A 16966-nucleotide genomic window follows, 5' to 3' on the forward strand; every position below is an offset into this window, starting at 1 on the left:
TTTTATCTCTTCTCTTTTGGTGAAATTGTACAACGGGGATCTAGTTTCACCGGGAGTTTAACAAGGGGTTTTTCGAAGTAATAACAAAACTTAAGTTTCTTAATTGAGGGTAATATCCAGAAGATAGAAAAAGTTGATCAGAAATTATATATACATATATTCGTCGCAGTTACCAACTCGGAATAAAAACTAAAACATATAGAAAACGAATGACAGATATCTTCCTTCGAGTTACTCGCTTAGGATTAGAATGCAATAAAACGATGGACTGTCATACAATCCCCGGGGCACTAGCTTGATGCTTAAACCTCTATCAAACCCAGGAAGAAAGCCACTAAATATTTGGATGGATATATATATATATATATATATATATATATATATATATATATATATATATATATATATATATATATATATATATATATATATATATATATATATATATATATATATATGAAAGCTGTGGGTACTGGAGTGTGTAATGGGTAGTGTAGTGTGATCTGTATGCATTTGTGGCCAGCACACAGATCACATTGTTCATTGGGGTTTAGTCCAGGACTCGCGAGATTTTCAACAACACGGAAGTAACGTGTAATAAATGATGACTTGAATTGCATGACTCCCTACCACCCCTCATTATTGTTGGAAAAGTAAACGTTCCGCACTGACTAAAAATTAGTAATAATAATTTATAACATTTTAGAAATGGCCAGAATTTTAACTTAGGTTCTATCTCATTTTTATTTTACAATTGCGATTGGTATAATTTTTTTTTAAACGGCCGTTAAGGCTTCATGTTTCGTCTGCAATTCACTGCAAATAATTACGCAACTACGCACATTTCAGTGTTTTTGGCAGCTGTACACTCAATCGGCACCGCTCGTGACTAGCTTCACTGCGGAATTATCATTAATTAACATCGCCATATCACATCATCAACTTATATTGTACCTTAAAAGCCTAACAGCCGAAATAGTTGAAATGCACACACGATTTCTATCATTGAAAATTGAGAGAGTGGCCGTGTTTGTGTTCTGCTGCTTCGCGTAAATCCCGCGCGGTGGCGCCACCGCGCGGAGTGGGGCCGATACGTCTAGCCCAGAATTAGAGACTTGCTAATCAAATAAAGCAGCCGACAAAAAGGAAACCCCGCGATCGCTTGCCGGTTCAGGCTGCGGACGACTGTTTACGCGAAGTGCAACAGAAATTTCCAATCATGTACTTTAATTGGAACCAAAATTTCTGTGGATTTGACCGTCCATCCAACTTTGTACTTCGATTTCCGATTTCAAAATCGAAGCCCTTGCCCACTTTCGCTCCCAGCAGGTGTAGTGGATTTATAAACGACACCAAATTAGCAGCCGATCAAATCAATCAAATAAATCAAAAGGAAAATCAGCCAGCCCTATCTCAAGATCAATCCTTACGCATTTCTGTTTCCAGCGTGTACGGTATAATACCATCTAACCAATACGCGCTCCTGTCGTCAGATTTTACGGCACTTCTTTTCCCTCTAAATAATCCACTAAACGAGAAAAATTCAATATGTATATATATATATATATATATATATATATATATATATATATATATATATATATATATATATATATATATATATATATATATATATATATATATATATATATATATATATATATATATATATATATATAATATATATATATATATATATATATATATATATATATATATATATATATATATATATATATATATATATATATATATATATATATATATATATATATATATATATATATATATATATATATATATATATATATATATATATATATATATATATATATATATATATATATATATATATATATATATATATATATATATATATATATATATATATATATATATATAAAAGCCGGGGATTCTTGAATTCATCGTATTACTGAGGTTTCGTTGTAAACCGAATCATACTAACGAGGTTCGACTTTACTGAGATTTACCTATTTTCCGAGTAACGTGCGAAAAAGCGATTTGGCCGTTCCAGCTTTGTTTTCGCTACTTGTATATTCGATCCTTCGCGAACTATGTTTTGAACATCTTTCAAGTAGTTTTCATGCCAGTCTTTGTATGTACTTTGCACGTTTGTAACGTGATACCTGGTCGCGTTTTCCATTCTGTCTATAAGCGTGTTTCTCGCCTTCCTCCAATCACTGACCAATTGCATTGAATGCTCGTCGTATTGACTAGCCAATTCACGAGTCTTGGCGCCCGTAAGGTCCATGGTTTTAATCCAACTTACTAATTCTTTCAACGCTACTACTTGCTTAGTGTTCAGGGTTGCATTCGGTGGCACATACAACGAGCCAGTGGCTGTAGACGGATTGCCACCAGTCGAGACAATCTTCTCTTCCTCTTCGGTCAATTTGATGTCCCCTTGGTACAACTGTTTGAATAATGTGCCTAACATCCAATTAAGAGATAGATAACAAATGGCGACATATTCATCGACAAATTCTTTCAAAGCCGTATTCCCGGTTATCATTACCGTTTTGCTTGTTGAGTTCAAGTATCATTGACGACCAAGAGTTTTCTGTAAGTATTTTCTCTTGGATTCTTTTATGACATTGTTCATCAATCCATTTATTTATGGTATCAGATTCTTAAATATGACAAGGGTTGTTAGAAAATTATATGACCGTAAAATCTCTTCGTAATCTTCATATTGATTTTGAATTGAAAGCGTAATACTTACGTATTTGATTGTATTCACAAACGGCATCGAACGATTCGGAGCATGAACTGACATCAGCTTTAGAAAACTTCGAAGAGATAGCCACGCAACCTGATATCTTTGGGGCTTCCATCAACCGTTTGGAAAAAGTCTGAAAACATTTTCATTAGTGTATTTAGTAGTTAACATTTTCTTTAGTGTGTTTAACTTCATGCGTCATCGTTTCCTTTTCGATATGTTAATCAATACCGCTTTCTAATTCCTTTTAGCTTAAAAACGGAGTTATTTACGGAAGCGCTGGGGCCGTAATAAGCAAAAACAATATTCATTTTATTTTTACCTAAAATTAAGTAGTTTATTCTCAATCAGCTAGTCACAATAAACCTCAAAAATTACTTAGAGTAGTTTAATTCTGGACTTAACTAATTCAGAATGATCTGTGAACTTCACCATTAATTGAGAAACGTTAGTTCTTCCGACTTAAAAAGCGGAATGACCCTCGAAAAACTATTTTGTTCCCGCGCGGGGGGGGGGGGGGGACTTTGTATCCGCCTCCGTCCATCCGTCCGTCCGCCCACATCAGCTTGTGAACGTGATTCAAGAAGAACCGTCAATCGAAGGACTATGATTACTCCTAAGGAGAAGATATTCCCAATTGATTTTGGTGTCCAAGGATCAAAGGTCAAGGTCACTACAGGTCATTCATGTGAAACCTTGTGAACGCGATTCTAGAAGAACCGTTGATCGCAGGACTATGATATAACGTATTATGATTACCCCTAGGCAGAGGATGTGCCCTATCGATTTCGGGGACTAAGGATCGAAGGTCAAGGTCCCTATATAGGTCATTCATGTGAAACCTTGTGAACGCGATTCAAGAAGAACCGTTGATCGCAGGACTATGATATTATACAGTATGATTACCTCTAGGGAGAGGAGGTGCCCTATTGATTTTGGGGTCCAAGGATCAAAGGTCAAGGTCACTACAGGTCAAGAATTACCGTCGATAGCAGGACCATGATATTTCATGGTATGGTTATCCCCTGGATACACTTATCATGTGTCGATATTAAAGATCAGTGTCTTCTTCAGGGGTCATTCCCTACAGGCTATCGCGGGGACGTGGATACGTAGTATCGATTTGTCTTGTTTTTTAACGGATTTGTCCCCATGCCATTTCCGTATTTATATTAGAAATTAATTTATTCAAAAATGTTGCTAATGCAAATCTTTACTGACCCATCCTTTATCTTTTTTGTCGGTCTCCATATTATGACTTTTTGCGGTGCAATTATCATCCAACCATTCATATACGTCGGTTGCCAAATCGTAGGTCATACCGATCCACAGTTGTTTTCTAAAATGATGTAGGAAAATGACTCTAACATATCCGCATCAGGATTTTACCTCATAGTCAGTTATCGATTTTCTACGGTGCCTGATTCGGGCTATGTTCGGCTAAAGGCACGATGAACATTTTTTACATTGGCCCTATTGTTTTTTTTTTCGCGCAAGAAAACCAAAGTTTTTGTCCTCTCATGCGGAATTCAAAACTCTTTGTTATCTCGGGTGAGAATACAAAACATTTTGGTTTTCCCGCGCAAAAACATTAAATGTAGATAATATTTATCGAGCCTCTAGCCCATCAGAATATTTCTTACGCCATAAAAACCGTCACAATAATGTTTATATACATTGATATCTAGTATGCGTTATATGAGGGGTTCTGTGTAAGTCGATGTGCACTACGTCATCAATATTGGCGTTTCGAAATAAGAATAACAATTGAGAATTGAGGCTAAAATGTTTTGATTAGATATATTTCATCTTTCAGCCAGCATCGTTTCCCTATATGAACTACATTTCATTAAACCTCAAACTTATTTTTGCAATGAAATGCAGTGACGTAGAAAAACCCTAGTGAACGATAAAGCCATAGATGATTGCAACTTTGATGGCCAAAATGACAAGAGGCCTACTGATTCGGATTGTTTTTACTATCATTACTATCAAATTATCAATATTAGTATCATCTTTTTCGAGTTTACTTTTCTTTGAGTTTTAGATGTTTTTTCAATTCTTTCAATACGGATTTCTTTTTAACTACGGCTAATTTTCCACCGTTCTCCTCGCAGGCTTTCTGCGCGTCAGCGTGAGATAAACTTTGGCCAAGAATCACGTAACAATGTCCGTTGTACTCGACTCCTCCATCGCAATCACCGCTCCCTGAATGATATGGAAAAATTGAATAATTATACATTGGTTGAAATTCATTCTCACAATAAATCCGCACGTTTTTGTGATCAACAATTAAAAAATCATCACATGATAATAATTGGAAAATTGAACATGAAATATTACAACTAGAAAAGATAAAAACTAAATATGGAGAAAAAATATCAGCAAATTAAAAAATAAAGATAAGTTAAAAAATTCAAAAGAATTAATTTTTTTTCTTGCTGTTACCAAAAGTAATATGTTTTTTGTTGGTTTTATTTATCAATTATTGACGCTAGGAATACTTTTCTCTCTCCCATTTATAAGGGGCCAAAAATATTTGTGGTGAGAGTGACGTGTCGCCCTCTCGCCATCTGATCTGAAAACGTCATTTTCCAATTACTCATGATCATAACGTCGTCTTGATCGCGCATAACGTCTTTAAATGAAAGGTTATCATGGGTTTGAGGTGACCTCGGTGACAGCCCCGAATAGAAAAGAGATAACGTTTCCTTTATTGACCTAATTGGGGCATCAAGTAAAACAAGGAGAAGACTGAAGAAATTAATTCAGAACTGGAGAAAATGTCCTTTTTGCCAATGTTTCTTTTTCCATGGGAAGAGATCAGAGACCTTCGACCTGCAAACTCTGTCGCCACCATTGTTCGAAGCCATAAACCTTGGTTTGACGAGCCCAATGACCGGCGTCTTAAACCACTCGGGCCACTGCATCTCTTTTTCTCTTACGAATATTTTCTAATCGAACGTTTTCTCACCTACGCTTAAGTAGCATTACCGTCCATTCATAACCGGTGAGCGCCTCTCAACGACAAAGTGCCACTTCATAGCAGAAATCTTATCATTAATCCAGGATAGTTGAAAGTACGTGAATAAACACGATTATTGACCGAAATAAAAATGATTAGTATTCGGTAAGCCGTTTCGAACAGTTGGTTTTGGCAAAGGTAATGTGTGTTACGCGTAATCTCGAATTGTATACGCTTGAAAAGCAAAAAATGACTTGAAAAAGCAAACTGAATGAGAGTTAAGTTGAATGTTGTTTTCAACTCGTTATACAAAAACTGGTGCTCAGGAGAGGAGCATTTGCTGAAAAATGGTAGTTTTTAGTACGTGGTGGAAAAACCGCGATTTACTATGTTCAGGTCACAAAATTTAGATTAAACTTAATCACGGGCTTTTAGCGTCAGATGTTAGAGAACGACATCGGTTAAAGCCCTACCGCCACCGAATGCGGTGCGCTAAGTTTGCAAGTCGATGCCCGACCTGTTTCAGATTTGTCAGATTGTTGAGATTTAACAAACACGATATTAGAACGGAAAATGGCACATGAAAATCTCCCTAAAAGCGGCGAGTGATTTTGCTAGCTCTATCACGGCGCGGATCGCCAGTAAAAATACTTGGCCCAGTCTCAAATCATCGGGTTATAGAAAAAAAAACTATTGGACAATCCCTGCACTGTCGATGGCGGGAGAGATATCTTGAAAACGAAAATCTCGACGTACGTGTATATAAAGCATGAGCAGGACCTCAAAATAACTAAAAGTTACGATTTGAAAGAAATTTGAATCCACTGCCATTATTCATTCACGACAAAAATGCTGCTGTAGTCATCCGTCAAATCATTTGGAAGATGTAATAAGATTGATCATTATCATCATATCATATCGTTGTTATTTGTATACAGTCGATGGGTTAGTTAACGTAGCCATCTTTCGGCAATCCGAGTTGGGAGTTCAAATTGAACGCTATAATTGAAAGTCGACTATTTATCACTATTTCATATGTCAAACATTACTGGAAATTGTGGGAATGGACGTATAACATAGAACAACTGACCTGACTTATCAGATTTATCCGATTTTTCTTTCTCTGATTTTTTCCCTTCGGCAATCAAAACAAAAAACGAAAACACAACTACAAGCGTCCCGCGAAGCAACATTGTCAACTACGCGAATGGTGCAAAAATGATGTCGCAGATTTCATTAGAGAAAATTCGTTTTATAATGCCAGATGGTTACCGATGATTTGAGTTTCTCGATATCCGTAACTGATACATATACAGTGTGTTTCATAAAATGCGCAACCTCTGAAAAATCAACTATTTCAGGCATAATTTCATTATGAATTGAAATTCAATTAGGGTGGTAATATTGATTTGTAGATTCGTACAGGAGCCGTGTAAACCAGGTGTAGAATAAATACAACGAGACGAATGATACTTTATGGGTTAACTAGTTTATTCGACGCGCGAGCTTTCGCTACTATGATAGCTTCATCAGGTGAATTAGTTAGTTTTCATTTTAAATAAGAAATAATTGGGCCAGCCGTAAATGCACGCTTCACGCACATGATTGCATTTTCTAACTGACTACTAAAATGACCCAGAACCATGTCAGTAAACAGAGACAATGGTCAATTATTAAAAAGTGTTCCTTACACCACATGCATCTTGCGCGAGGTCTCCTGCGTTTAATGATCGACCAGCAGATATGATCAGGAGATCAATGAATGCCATGCGCGAAAGAGATCAGCTTCGCGTTCGCTAAAATGTCCAACAGATCAGAGGAAGATCTTAACCAGACTATTTTCATTGTTACGACAAAATCGTCTGTTCATATCTTTATTTCTATTTCATCAATATCGCAAATAAAAAAAAGTTGTGGTTTCATGAGAATGTATTATTGACCATTGTCCCTGTTTACCGACATGGTTCTGAGTGATTTTAGTGGTCAGTTAGCAAACGAGGGATTAGTATTGTACCAGAAGTGAACGTACAAATCAAACGGATCTTATGCTGTCTGCCTTATTTCGACGAGTGGCTGCTATCAGCAGAGAAAAAAGATCAATAGGCAATACAATACGATAATGGCAATGTCCGAAGACCACGATTATATTATGGGAGCTTAGATGACAAGCCTATTAAACTTGAACTCGCCCAGGCTTATCACGAGTTATGTCTTGTCATTTTTCATAATCGCTCAAAATACATACGATTTCTCACCAAAACTACGTAAGCGTGATTTTTAGCGCTGATAAGACCTCGAAAGTGGTTAAAGTAATTGTCGATTAATGGTCATGACGTCCTTTTGATGACCTAGATAATGCTCGGGGACAGGTATATAAATAGATAAGTCATGAACTTGTCATTTCAAACTCGACTGGTCAACAAATCGCGTGCGGTGTACATGATAAACGAAAATGACTCCGGATCCGACAACTACGTCAACAGTGAACCTGGTCGAAGAAAATGTAAGTTGGATATTGTTTTGATGGGTCAATTAAAAAAGTACACGAAATTACAATATTGATATTCCAACTTTATTCGAGCGAACGATCGAGTCTTATTTTGTCTTAGATTCATTTAATTTTCACGTGATATATTTCAGTACAGATCTGCAGTTGATTATGTCATGAAAATTGTCACTTCTGAACAGTAAACGATAATACTTTTTTAATATTGAAAGTTATATTCAAAAGTTTGTTTTGAAATGGTGGCCGATGCGTGCGATACAGTACATAAATGACAAGCAGCCGAATCTATAATCATTCTCTCCAACGAATGTACGGACAGAGCAATCTTTGCAAATTTCATTAGAAAATTGATAATATTGATTGCATTGAATTTAGACGAGCGTGGCCAGGCAGCGCTACGTATGTGTTCACTTGCTGCATGTGTTAAGCTCTCACACAGGGGTCACAGTACTGGATACCGACTATCGCATTTTCTTATCAGCTTTAATAAACATTTTGATATCAGAATTTGTGAAGTTATGGGAATTTTCCGTAACATCACAAATTATGATATACCCATACAACGAAAATAACCTGGATGGCTCTAATCTGTATTGTACATCGACCTATTGAACCGACAATCGCTTCAACTCTTCTCCGTGTATACAACATGTAGTTTTATGTCTAAATGCGTCAAAAATAAGTAAAAAATCAACTATGCAGAGTTTGTACTAGATATTTATTTCATCTAGGGTGACGCGTAGAGTAAACGAGCTTGAAATATCCTGGCCGCCATCTAAACCATCGAGACCGATTTCTTAGGGATTTATATTGAAATACAAAAGTGCACGAAAATTCATATTTCTTAATACCCACATGAACATTACAATCAGTTTGATCATAGCTAAGGGCCTGAATATAATGAAATTATGATATTGAGATTTTCGTGGATTGCACTGGGCTAGACATTTGAAGTATATATGTATTGACTGCGCTATTGATATTGGACGGCGCAAACAAAATGATGTAAATATATAATTTACTATAGCGTCGTTAGACCCGTAAAACGTCTGGTCTTCCTGATCCGGTTCTACTGCAGAATAAACCATGTCATAGAGCAGATATCTGTTTTCTTGCTAAACATACAAAACGGACGTTTGCACAATGGACGAAGTCTCTATAAGGAATGATCGATCGAAATTTTATACGAATGTAAACTGAATATAACAGCCACACTCTGACATGGAGAATAGATTATATGTTTAAAACCCACTATATACAGAATTAAAAAAAAATCTAAAAGCATATTTTATGCGTTCTCTTGTGAGAGTTTGAAATGTCGTGTCTTTTGATTTCAATTTTTGATAAACAAAATTGCTTTTAATTCTGCGTATTGTGAGTTTCAAAGTTGTAAACTGAATGTTTATAAATCGAGATTTGACCGTTTTCTGCAATGGGTGAAGGCTATCAACCTTCAATCAACGAGTTTATCCATGGACTCGAGTCCATGGTTTATCCAATCGATGACCACTTCACATTTGACCACGTTCATTAGGCTATCGCTTCTATTAGCACGTGAAGACATGTCAATAACCAGGGTCTTGTATTCATTCATTGACCTTGTAAACTATGTAAATAACGTCTTATATTTGCGGACATTTACATTCCTATCTACTTTGCGTTGCTATGAACGTCGCGTTTTTTTTTCACACTGACGAAGCCGTTCGAAGCGCTGAAACACAAGCCTCGGTGTCACTGTTATTTGAAACCCGCGTCACTGGCTTTGTATGTTAATGCAACCTGCTGTAGTTTCAAAATTAAATCAAATTAGTGGGTAAATCTGGTAACAATGCCGACCAAATCACATACCTCTTGTTCCAGTTTATTCATTACACGTGAATGTAATTTGCATCGTTTTAAACCTATACCATGATAGTCCTACGTAAAACCATTCTTGTCGGGTGAACTCTGTTTTTGGAGATTCGGTTTAGGCGCTAACATGTCCGATGGTGGGTTTTATCGTGTACCGAGAAGCGGTGAAAGTAGCTGCAGTTTAGCGAAAATAGTAGAAAATGATTTTACTGATAAAATTCACTACAAACAGGTATTTTGGGAACTTAAAAAGAGATACTCAAATAATCGGCTAAATTTACTGACTTGGGTAGAAATTCTATCTTTTTTTTAATTAGAAACCGGCGACAGTCGTTCAGCGCGGGATGGGTCGTTCAACGTATATAATTTATAAGTATTTTTCTTCTTTTTAGTGCCTTGCAACTGACCAGGCTAACAGCCACACCATCGAAAAGGGAAACACTAAAAAAGTGCCAAAAGAACGTGGAAATTGGGGAGGACAACTGGAGTTTATTCTGACGTGTATAGGATATGCCGTAGGTTTAGGAAATGTCTGGAGATTTCCATATCTCTGTTACAAAAATGGAGGAGGTAAGCAGTACTTGTAAACTCGGAGAAATTCCACTCTTGCCATAACAGCTTTGCCTATTTGATATTTGCCAGACATTTGTCAAACATTAGTTCGATCTGGTTCTGTTGCAGGTGCCTTTTTGATACCATACGTCATAATGTTGTTATTTGTCGGTCTTCCATTGTTTTTTATGGAGCTTTCGTTCGGTCAATTTGCTAGTCTCGGTCCGATATCCGTCTGGAAAATAAACCCATTATTCAAAGGTAACTTTGGTGGTTAACACCGGAATAAACTTATATACGCTCGTATTCATGGCAATCACTCTTTGGTAATAACTTTCATTCATTTCTTCAAATTTCAAGCTTTTGCAATAATATCCTTTCAGGTATGGGTTGGGCAATGATAATAGTGACGTTTTGTATTTCATTGTATTATAACGTCATTGTGGCATATTGTCTGTACTATCTTTTCGCGTCGATGACTTCGGTTCTACCGTGGTCAACATGTGGTAACGAATGGAACAGCGAGTACTGTACGAACGACATCAATGATAATGTCGTTAAAAACGGTAGGTTTCCTGATATATATTTTAACTCGTATTTCACACCGTTAAAAGCCTGCATCACGTTTGATATTTGAGAGGTGTATGTTTCAGTTACTTATTTGAATAATGCCACACTCGAAATCGAAAATGGCACAGTTACCACACTCTATAACTGTAGCACTGCTGCAATTGAGAATGCGCTTGCAACTATCAATACAACGACAACTACGTTGGTAGCAAACTGCACAGAAAAACAGACAGCAATCAACTCGTCGACAGAAGAATATTTCTAGTGAGTGGCTAATCTTATTCTAACTCGATCGAGCTTAACGTTAGTTAAGCTTTATACTAAATGCGATTACGTTTACCATTTTTAGTAACAAAGTACTTGGCCTAACTGACGATTTTTCTGTAACTGGCAAGTTGAAATGGGAGTTGAGTCTATGTTTGCTCTTGGCCTGGATTGTTGTGTTCCTCGTGTTGATCAAAGGAATACAAACGTTAGGCAAGGTAACTGCGAACGTTCTTAATCCTAGGAATAGGGTCATAACTGGGGTAATATGATAATGATAAAATAACTAATGATTACTATGTGTTCAAATCTGGATTCACATTGTATATAAAATAAACCTCCACGGTCTGAAGCAAATAGATCTGATAGATATTTCCTGACCACTAACTAACTTCTATTACAAATATAAATAGAACTTGATATTTACAGGTGGTATATTTCACTGCGTTATTCCCGTATGTTTTGCTGACGGCTCTTCTCATCCAAGGCTGCACACTAGAAGGTTCAATTGATGGTATACTGTACTACGTAACCCCTCAATGGGATAGACTTCTCGATGGCGAGGTAAAACGGCTATTGATTTTCATAAGAAATAATGAGAAGTAAGAACTGAAACATTTCATATCGCACGCCAACCCGCTGAAACCCAGTCGCCATGATCGACGGTTTTAGAAATTCGACATCATATTTACGTGTGCATTGTGCATTTTAGGTGTGGAAGGATGCAGGAGTTCAGATCTTCTATTCTATGGGTATTGCCCAGGGTACCTTGATTACAATGTCAAGCTATAATCCCTTTAATAATAATTGTCTCAGGTATGTCGTTCGAAGGCATGGAGTCGTCCACACGGTCCGTTATATTCGTATTCAACGATATTTCGATGTTGATTTATCGATTCCCAATCTTGCTTCGCACATAGTTTCACGTTTAAATCGACGCTCGGGGTCAAAAATCGTGTCAAAATATTGCAGTGTTTTTAAGGTTCAATTCACAACAGAAACGGTATCTAATTGGATTGTACGCAACTTAACTCCGGACTCGAAAAATCGAAAGCGAACTCTCAAGATTAAACCCACTACTGGACTAATTCTTAAAAACCGTATCCATACATGTTTTGGGTCTAAAATAAAAGATTTTCAAAATCTACAAAACGCTTCATCAATTTGAGATACTGTCTAATTCTCAGCTATATCATCTGCTACTGCTTTGTATGAGTTCACAGTCGATTTGTTATATATAAATGATTCACAGAGAATTTGACAAAGTCGTCCAATATACTGATCGTCGATTCTATCGTGAAGCGTTTATTTCGCTGCTCATCAAAGTGCACATAAATTCTCCTCTTCCCCATATATTTACTTTTCAGTCCAGGGGAATCTCACTCGTATATTTCTTACAGCGCGGGATGAAATCTACCATGCATAGATTTACTAGATCGCTAGATTGGATACTACAAATTCATTTTTCCATCAAATTTTTGGTATTTCATTTGAGCATTTGTGCTATCTTATACTATTGTAGGTTTGGAGCGATGCGGCCACGCAAATATTTTACTCCCTGAGCACTTGTTCTGGAGGTCTTATCGCAATGGCCAGTTTCAGTAAATTTAACAACAACTGTCTCAGGTACTGAACTCTGGCATTGAACAAAATAACCTTAGAGCGCTTATATACCCTATAAAAGCCTAAATCGCGTGAGGATGAAATATAGAAAATTTGGCTACGCTTCAACGCTTCTCTTGACTCTAACAGACCGTGGAGTTATTATTTGACAAAAGGAGGAAAGGGCTTTTAAAAGCGGCGGTAGAATTAGGTTAGATAAAGTTCTTGAAAGAAATTTTAGCTAAGCGGGTTTTTCACGTCCTGGGTACGGTGAATGATTATCGCCAGCTTTAATGAGCTGATATGATATATAAAGAATGCAAAGGGGGATTTTATGACTCAGAAAGTGCGATCAATCAGCACCACGTTTAGATGAGTTATCACGAAACAATGAGTGATCACTGTTCTGTTAAAGGATCCACAGTTCCACAATAAAATAAGTCTAGACTATGTTGATTTTTGTCCTGATAACCTATAAAAAAGATTAGCCAATATTTCAATGATTTGACCGCGAATCGGGTCGGTAAATCAAATGAAGGGATCCGGTTTACAGAGATGGAACGAAGCCGTATCGATAATCCAGAACATCGAAACTAGAACAAAGGAATTAACTATTTCTTTACGTCTACAGGGAATCTGGGGCCAATTTCACGAAATGATTTTCAACATTTCAACTGAGTTATGGCTAACTGATTAGTGAAAGTCATCCTCTTAGATAGGCTCCAGGACTAGGTGCAACTTGGTCCAGTTTTACAACATAGAACTGATATCGATCCTCATTATCCTCGTAAAACTGAGCCCAGTTCCCAGTTTCGCAGTTCTAGGTTCTCATCCCTCGGCAGGGATTCGTACCTGATGGCATCGCTACACACTCAGCCACGGTATGAACTACCACACTATGTAGACCGGGTGTGCAGGTTTGCCGCGCAAAACCTTGCGGCACCAATCACATAGCTTGTGGTATATGCGCTGAGGAAAATTTCGCGTTGAACCTTGGGAAACCTCACGCTAATAAAACGGACATCTGATTGACAAATAATTACATCATCTAAGTTGCGCGTGTACCTGCGCACCCGCTCTAGTGTGACAGGGTTCCTTACCGTGGCGAGTGTCAACGCCAACAGGTTCGAATCCCTGCCATTTGACAGTCAATTCCAACTTGATGGTTTGCTTAAATCGTAAAAATGAATGACTCGATTATCACGAAATTTAATGATCAAATCAAACACTTAAAGAAACGGATGATTTTTGTTCATGCTTATGATAGATTATCTTTAATAGAATTGCAAGTAAATTGTTGAAATATCGTACGATCTTTTTATTTCAGAGATGCTCTAATCGTGCCGTTTATAAACTGCGGTACGAGTATCTACGCCGGGTTCGTAATATTCTCAGTTCTCGGATTCATGGCCCACGAGAAGCACACGACCGTTGCTGATGTCGCCAGAGGAGGTAAATACCATCATTGATTCTGTTTTTGACTTGTGTATGTATTGCTAGCGTTAAGCGGCCTTTCTGACTTTGCTATGCCTGTGTAGATTGTATGTATATATACTTTCCTATGCAAATCAAGTCTGAAATGAATTGAATTGAATTTCATAACATCTAGCACGCACTATAAAATTTCAAATTTAGAGCAATTGTACGGAAATATTTGAGTTAAGCCATTAGAATAAGTTTCTTAGTCTACTTTATAGGTCGCCGATTTTCTATTCGTCATTCTGGAAGAATAGTGGCTGCTATTTAAGGTTGAATTCGAAACGTCGTTGCACAATAGATATTTTCGTATTCAATCAATTTTTAACTTAAAACCTGCAAGCTCTCAACAACAAGGACTTATCTATTGAATTTTATCCCTTTTTAATATTCAATACGTCTCAAACAATTTCTTATCTTTATTGCGAATACCAGGAATCCATATTTGGCAATGAAAGTTAACGTATTAAAAGTCTCATGAAATAAGGTTATCTTTATCACATTAGAAAGCTATAAATGATGATATTTAAGAAAAATTTACGCAATGGCGCATAATAAAACAGGAATATTTAATGTTCTGTCCCGATAAGATCTGTTTCAATGCATAAACTGAAAGAGTTTAGATATCGGGAGAATAAAACAAATTCTTATCAAAGTCAAAAATGCGTGCGTAATAGATGATTATGATAAAAGACAGTATCTCATAATTGTCTGTAAAAAATAGTTAAGTTCATTCTTCGGACGAGCTCAAAACAATTTACATCGATACAATTGTTCTTCACTTACAATTAATTTTCCAACCTATAGTTTTTCATTCATTTCATGCAAACCTATAATTTTATAACCGTAAAAGTCAAAACAAAAATATTTAAAAAAAAATTGGGTGAAAATGCCGTATAAAAAATGACGCATCTCCTTAAAAGTTGAAAATATCAAGCATTCCAATTATATTCTTATTATAGAAATTATCGTAATAAATTGATATATTTCTTCGTCAGGACCTGGTTTAGCCTTCATCGTTTACCCAGAAGCTGTTGCTAAAATGCCTCTATTTCCACCATTGTGGGCGATACTATTCTTCATCATGATGGTCATGCTCGGATTCAGCTCACAGGTATCTATCACTTTATATGCTCGAATTCTTTCCATTGTCACCTGCAAATGCTAAATATTTGGAGAAACGTTCAAACCGTTAATAATTCTATCGATATTTGCCCTATTGAATGAATTGTATAGTATTGGGGATCACGATTGTGTTATATTTCTCGAACTTTCTTTTCTATAGTTTTCTATGATGGAAACGGTGATCAGCGCGATTTCTGATGAATACAAGAGAACGCTAAGAACGACGACGAAAAGGACGATCATATTTAGAGCCGCTATTTGCACCATAGCATTTTTACTCGGTTTGCCAATGTGTTTAGAGGTGAGTAACAGGGATGAAATATTGTGGCAGTTTTATGTTTATCGTAGTTTTTATGATGGCTGCATTAATATACACTTTATAAAAGGAGTAACTAAAATCGTAAATTGTAAATGTAACTGGAGTAATTGTGACTGTATAACTGAAAATTGTTTTTATCCTGTGCTCGAAAAGATTGTGTAATTTCTGGAGCAATAGATTTATTCTGAATCTGAATTTGTATCATTGATCGTTTACTTTCATCATAGAAATTCGGACATAGTAACGAACTCAGATAAAAACAATGAATATAACAAGACCACGCGACATTCAGTTGTACATAGCATTTGCATTATGCGTTTCAACTTATCGAATTTATTTTCTAGAATGGTATGTACCTTTTGAATTTGATTGACAATTTTGTCGGTGGTTTTCCGCTGCTGATCGTCGGATTTCTGGAATGCATCGCGATAAATTATATATACGGTGAGTTTCTAATGCGGTTTACCCAGGTTAAACGCTTAAGTAAATCGTCTAAAGCGATGAAGTTATCGATAGATAACAATAAATTGTAAATAGTAAAATGGAATTGATTCGAAATGTGTTCTATTTTTTTTCTCTTAAATTTAGGATATAAACGTTTCGCTGCTGATATTCGGTTGATGTTAGGCCGAGAACCGGGTGTATTTTTCAGGGCCACGTGGTGTGTTGTTTCGCCTCTAGTCATGATTGTAAGTACTGAATGGCCTAAATCCAGCAATCCAGCTCATCAACATGCATCGCATACATTCTTTATCTTATTCTCGTGTAAATTCCACCATTGCCTTTTTGGAAAATGAGTATATCGCATTGGTGTAATTGGAGAGTGTACAATGGGCATCAGGACAAACAATTCTATCATTCTTCCGTCTTTAAAACCGATGGTGTCCTAGTTCTGGTTCATTCCTATCTAGAGACTATCTCTGACGTTTTGTCTGTAGCGTCTTTCTAGATAATTAGTTTAAATTTCTTTGTAGGGTACGATCGTATTCAAATCAT

At 36.5% G+C, this 16966-nt stretch overlaps 2 protein-coding genes across 2 annotated transcripts in view; both read left to right on the top strand.

Moving 5' to 3' along the window:
* Positions 1-16966, top strand: part of LOC141915416 (sodium- and chloride-dependent glycine transporter 1-like) — a 41920-nt gene that overhangs the window by 23940 nt on the left and 1014 nt on the right. The gene's annotated exons all lie outside the window — the stretch shown is intronic.
* LOC141915224 (sodium- and chloride-dependent glycine transporter 1-like) lies at positions 10190-16591 on the top strand. Its single transcript, XM_074806687.1, has 12 exons — positions 10190-10294; positions 10455-10632; positions 10744-10875; positions 10998-11180; positions 11268-11448; positions 11534-11666; positions 11878-12012; positions 12161-12264; positions 14378-14502; positions 15525-15640; positions 15812-15952; positions 16559-16591. The coding sequence occupies exons 1-12, from the start codon at positions 10190-10192 to the stop codon at positions 16589-16591; spliced, it is 1566 nt and encodes a 521-aa protein (XP_074662788.1).

The sequence above is a fragment of the Tubulanus polymorphus genome, chromosome 1 (genome assembly GCF_964204645.1).
Source record: "Tubulanus polymorphus chromosome 1, tnTubPoly1.2, whole genome shotgun sequence".
Taxonomy (NCBI): Eukaryota; Metazoa; Nemertea; class Palaeonemertea; order Tubulaniformes; family Tubulanidae; genus Tubulanus; species Tubulanus polymorphus.

Bases quoted from the DNA above. Each gene is read 5' to 3' on its own strand.
- LOC141915224 (XM_074806687.1), top strand. From the start codon at position 10,190: ATGTCCGATGGTGGGTTTTATCGTGTACCGAGAAGCGGTGAAAGTAGC. The intron at 12,265-14,377 runs GTATGTCGTTCG...TTTTTATTTCAG, and splicing joins TTTAATAATAATTGTCTCAG to AGATGCTCTAATCGTGCCGT. The intron at 14,503-15,524 runs GTAAATACCATC...TTTCTTCGTCAG, and splicing joins TGCTGATGTCGCCAGAGGAG to GACCTGGTTTAGCCTTCATC.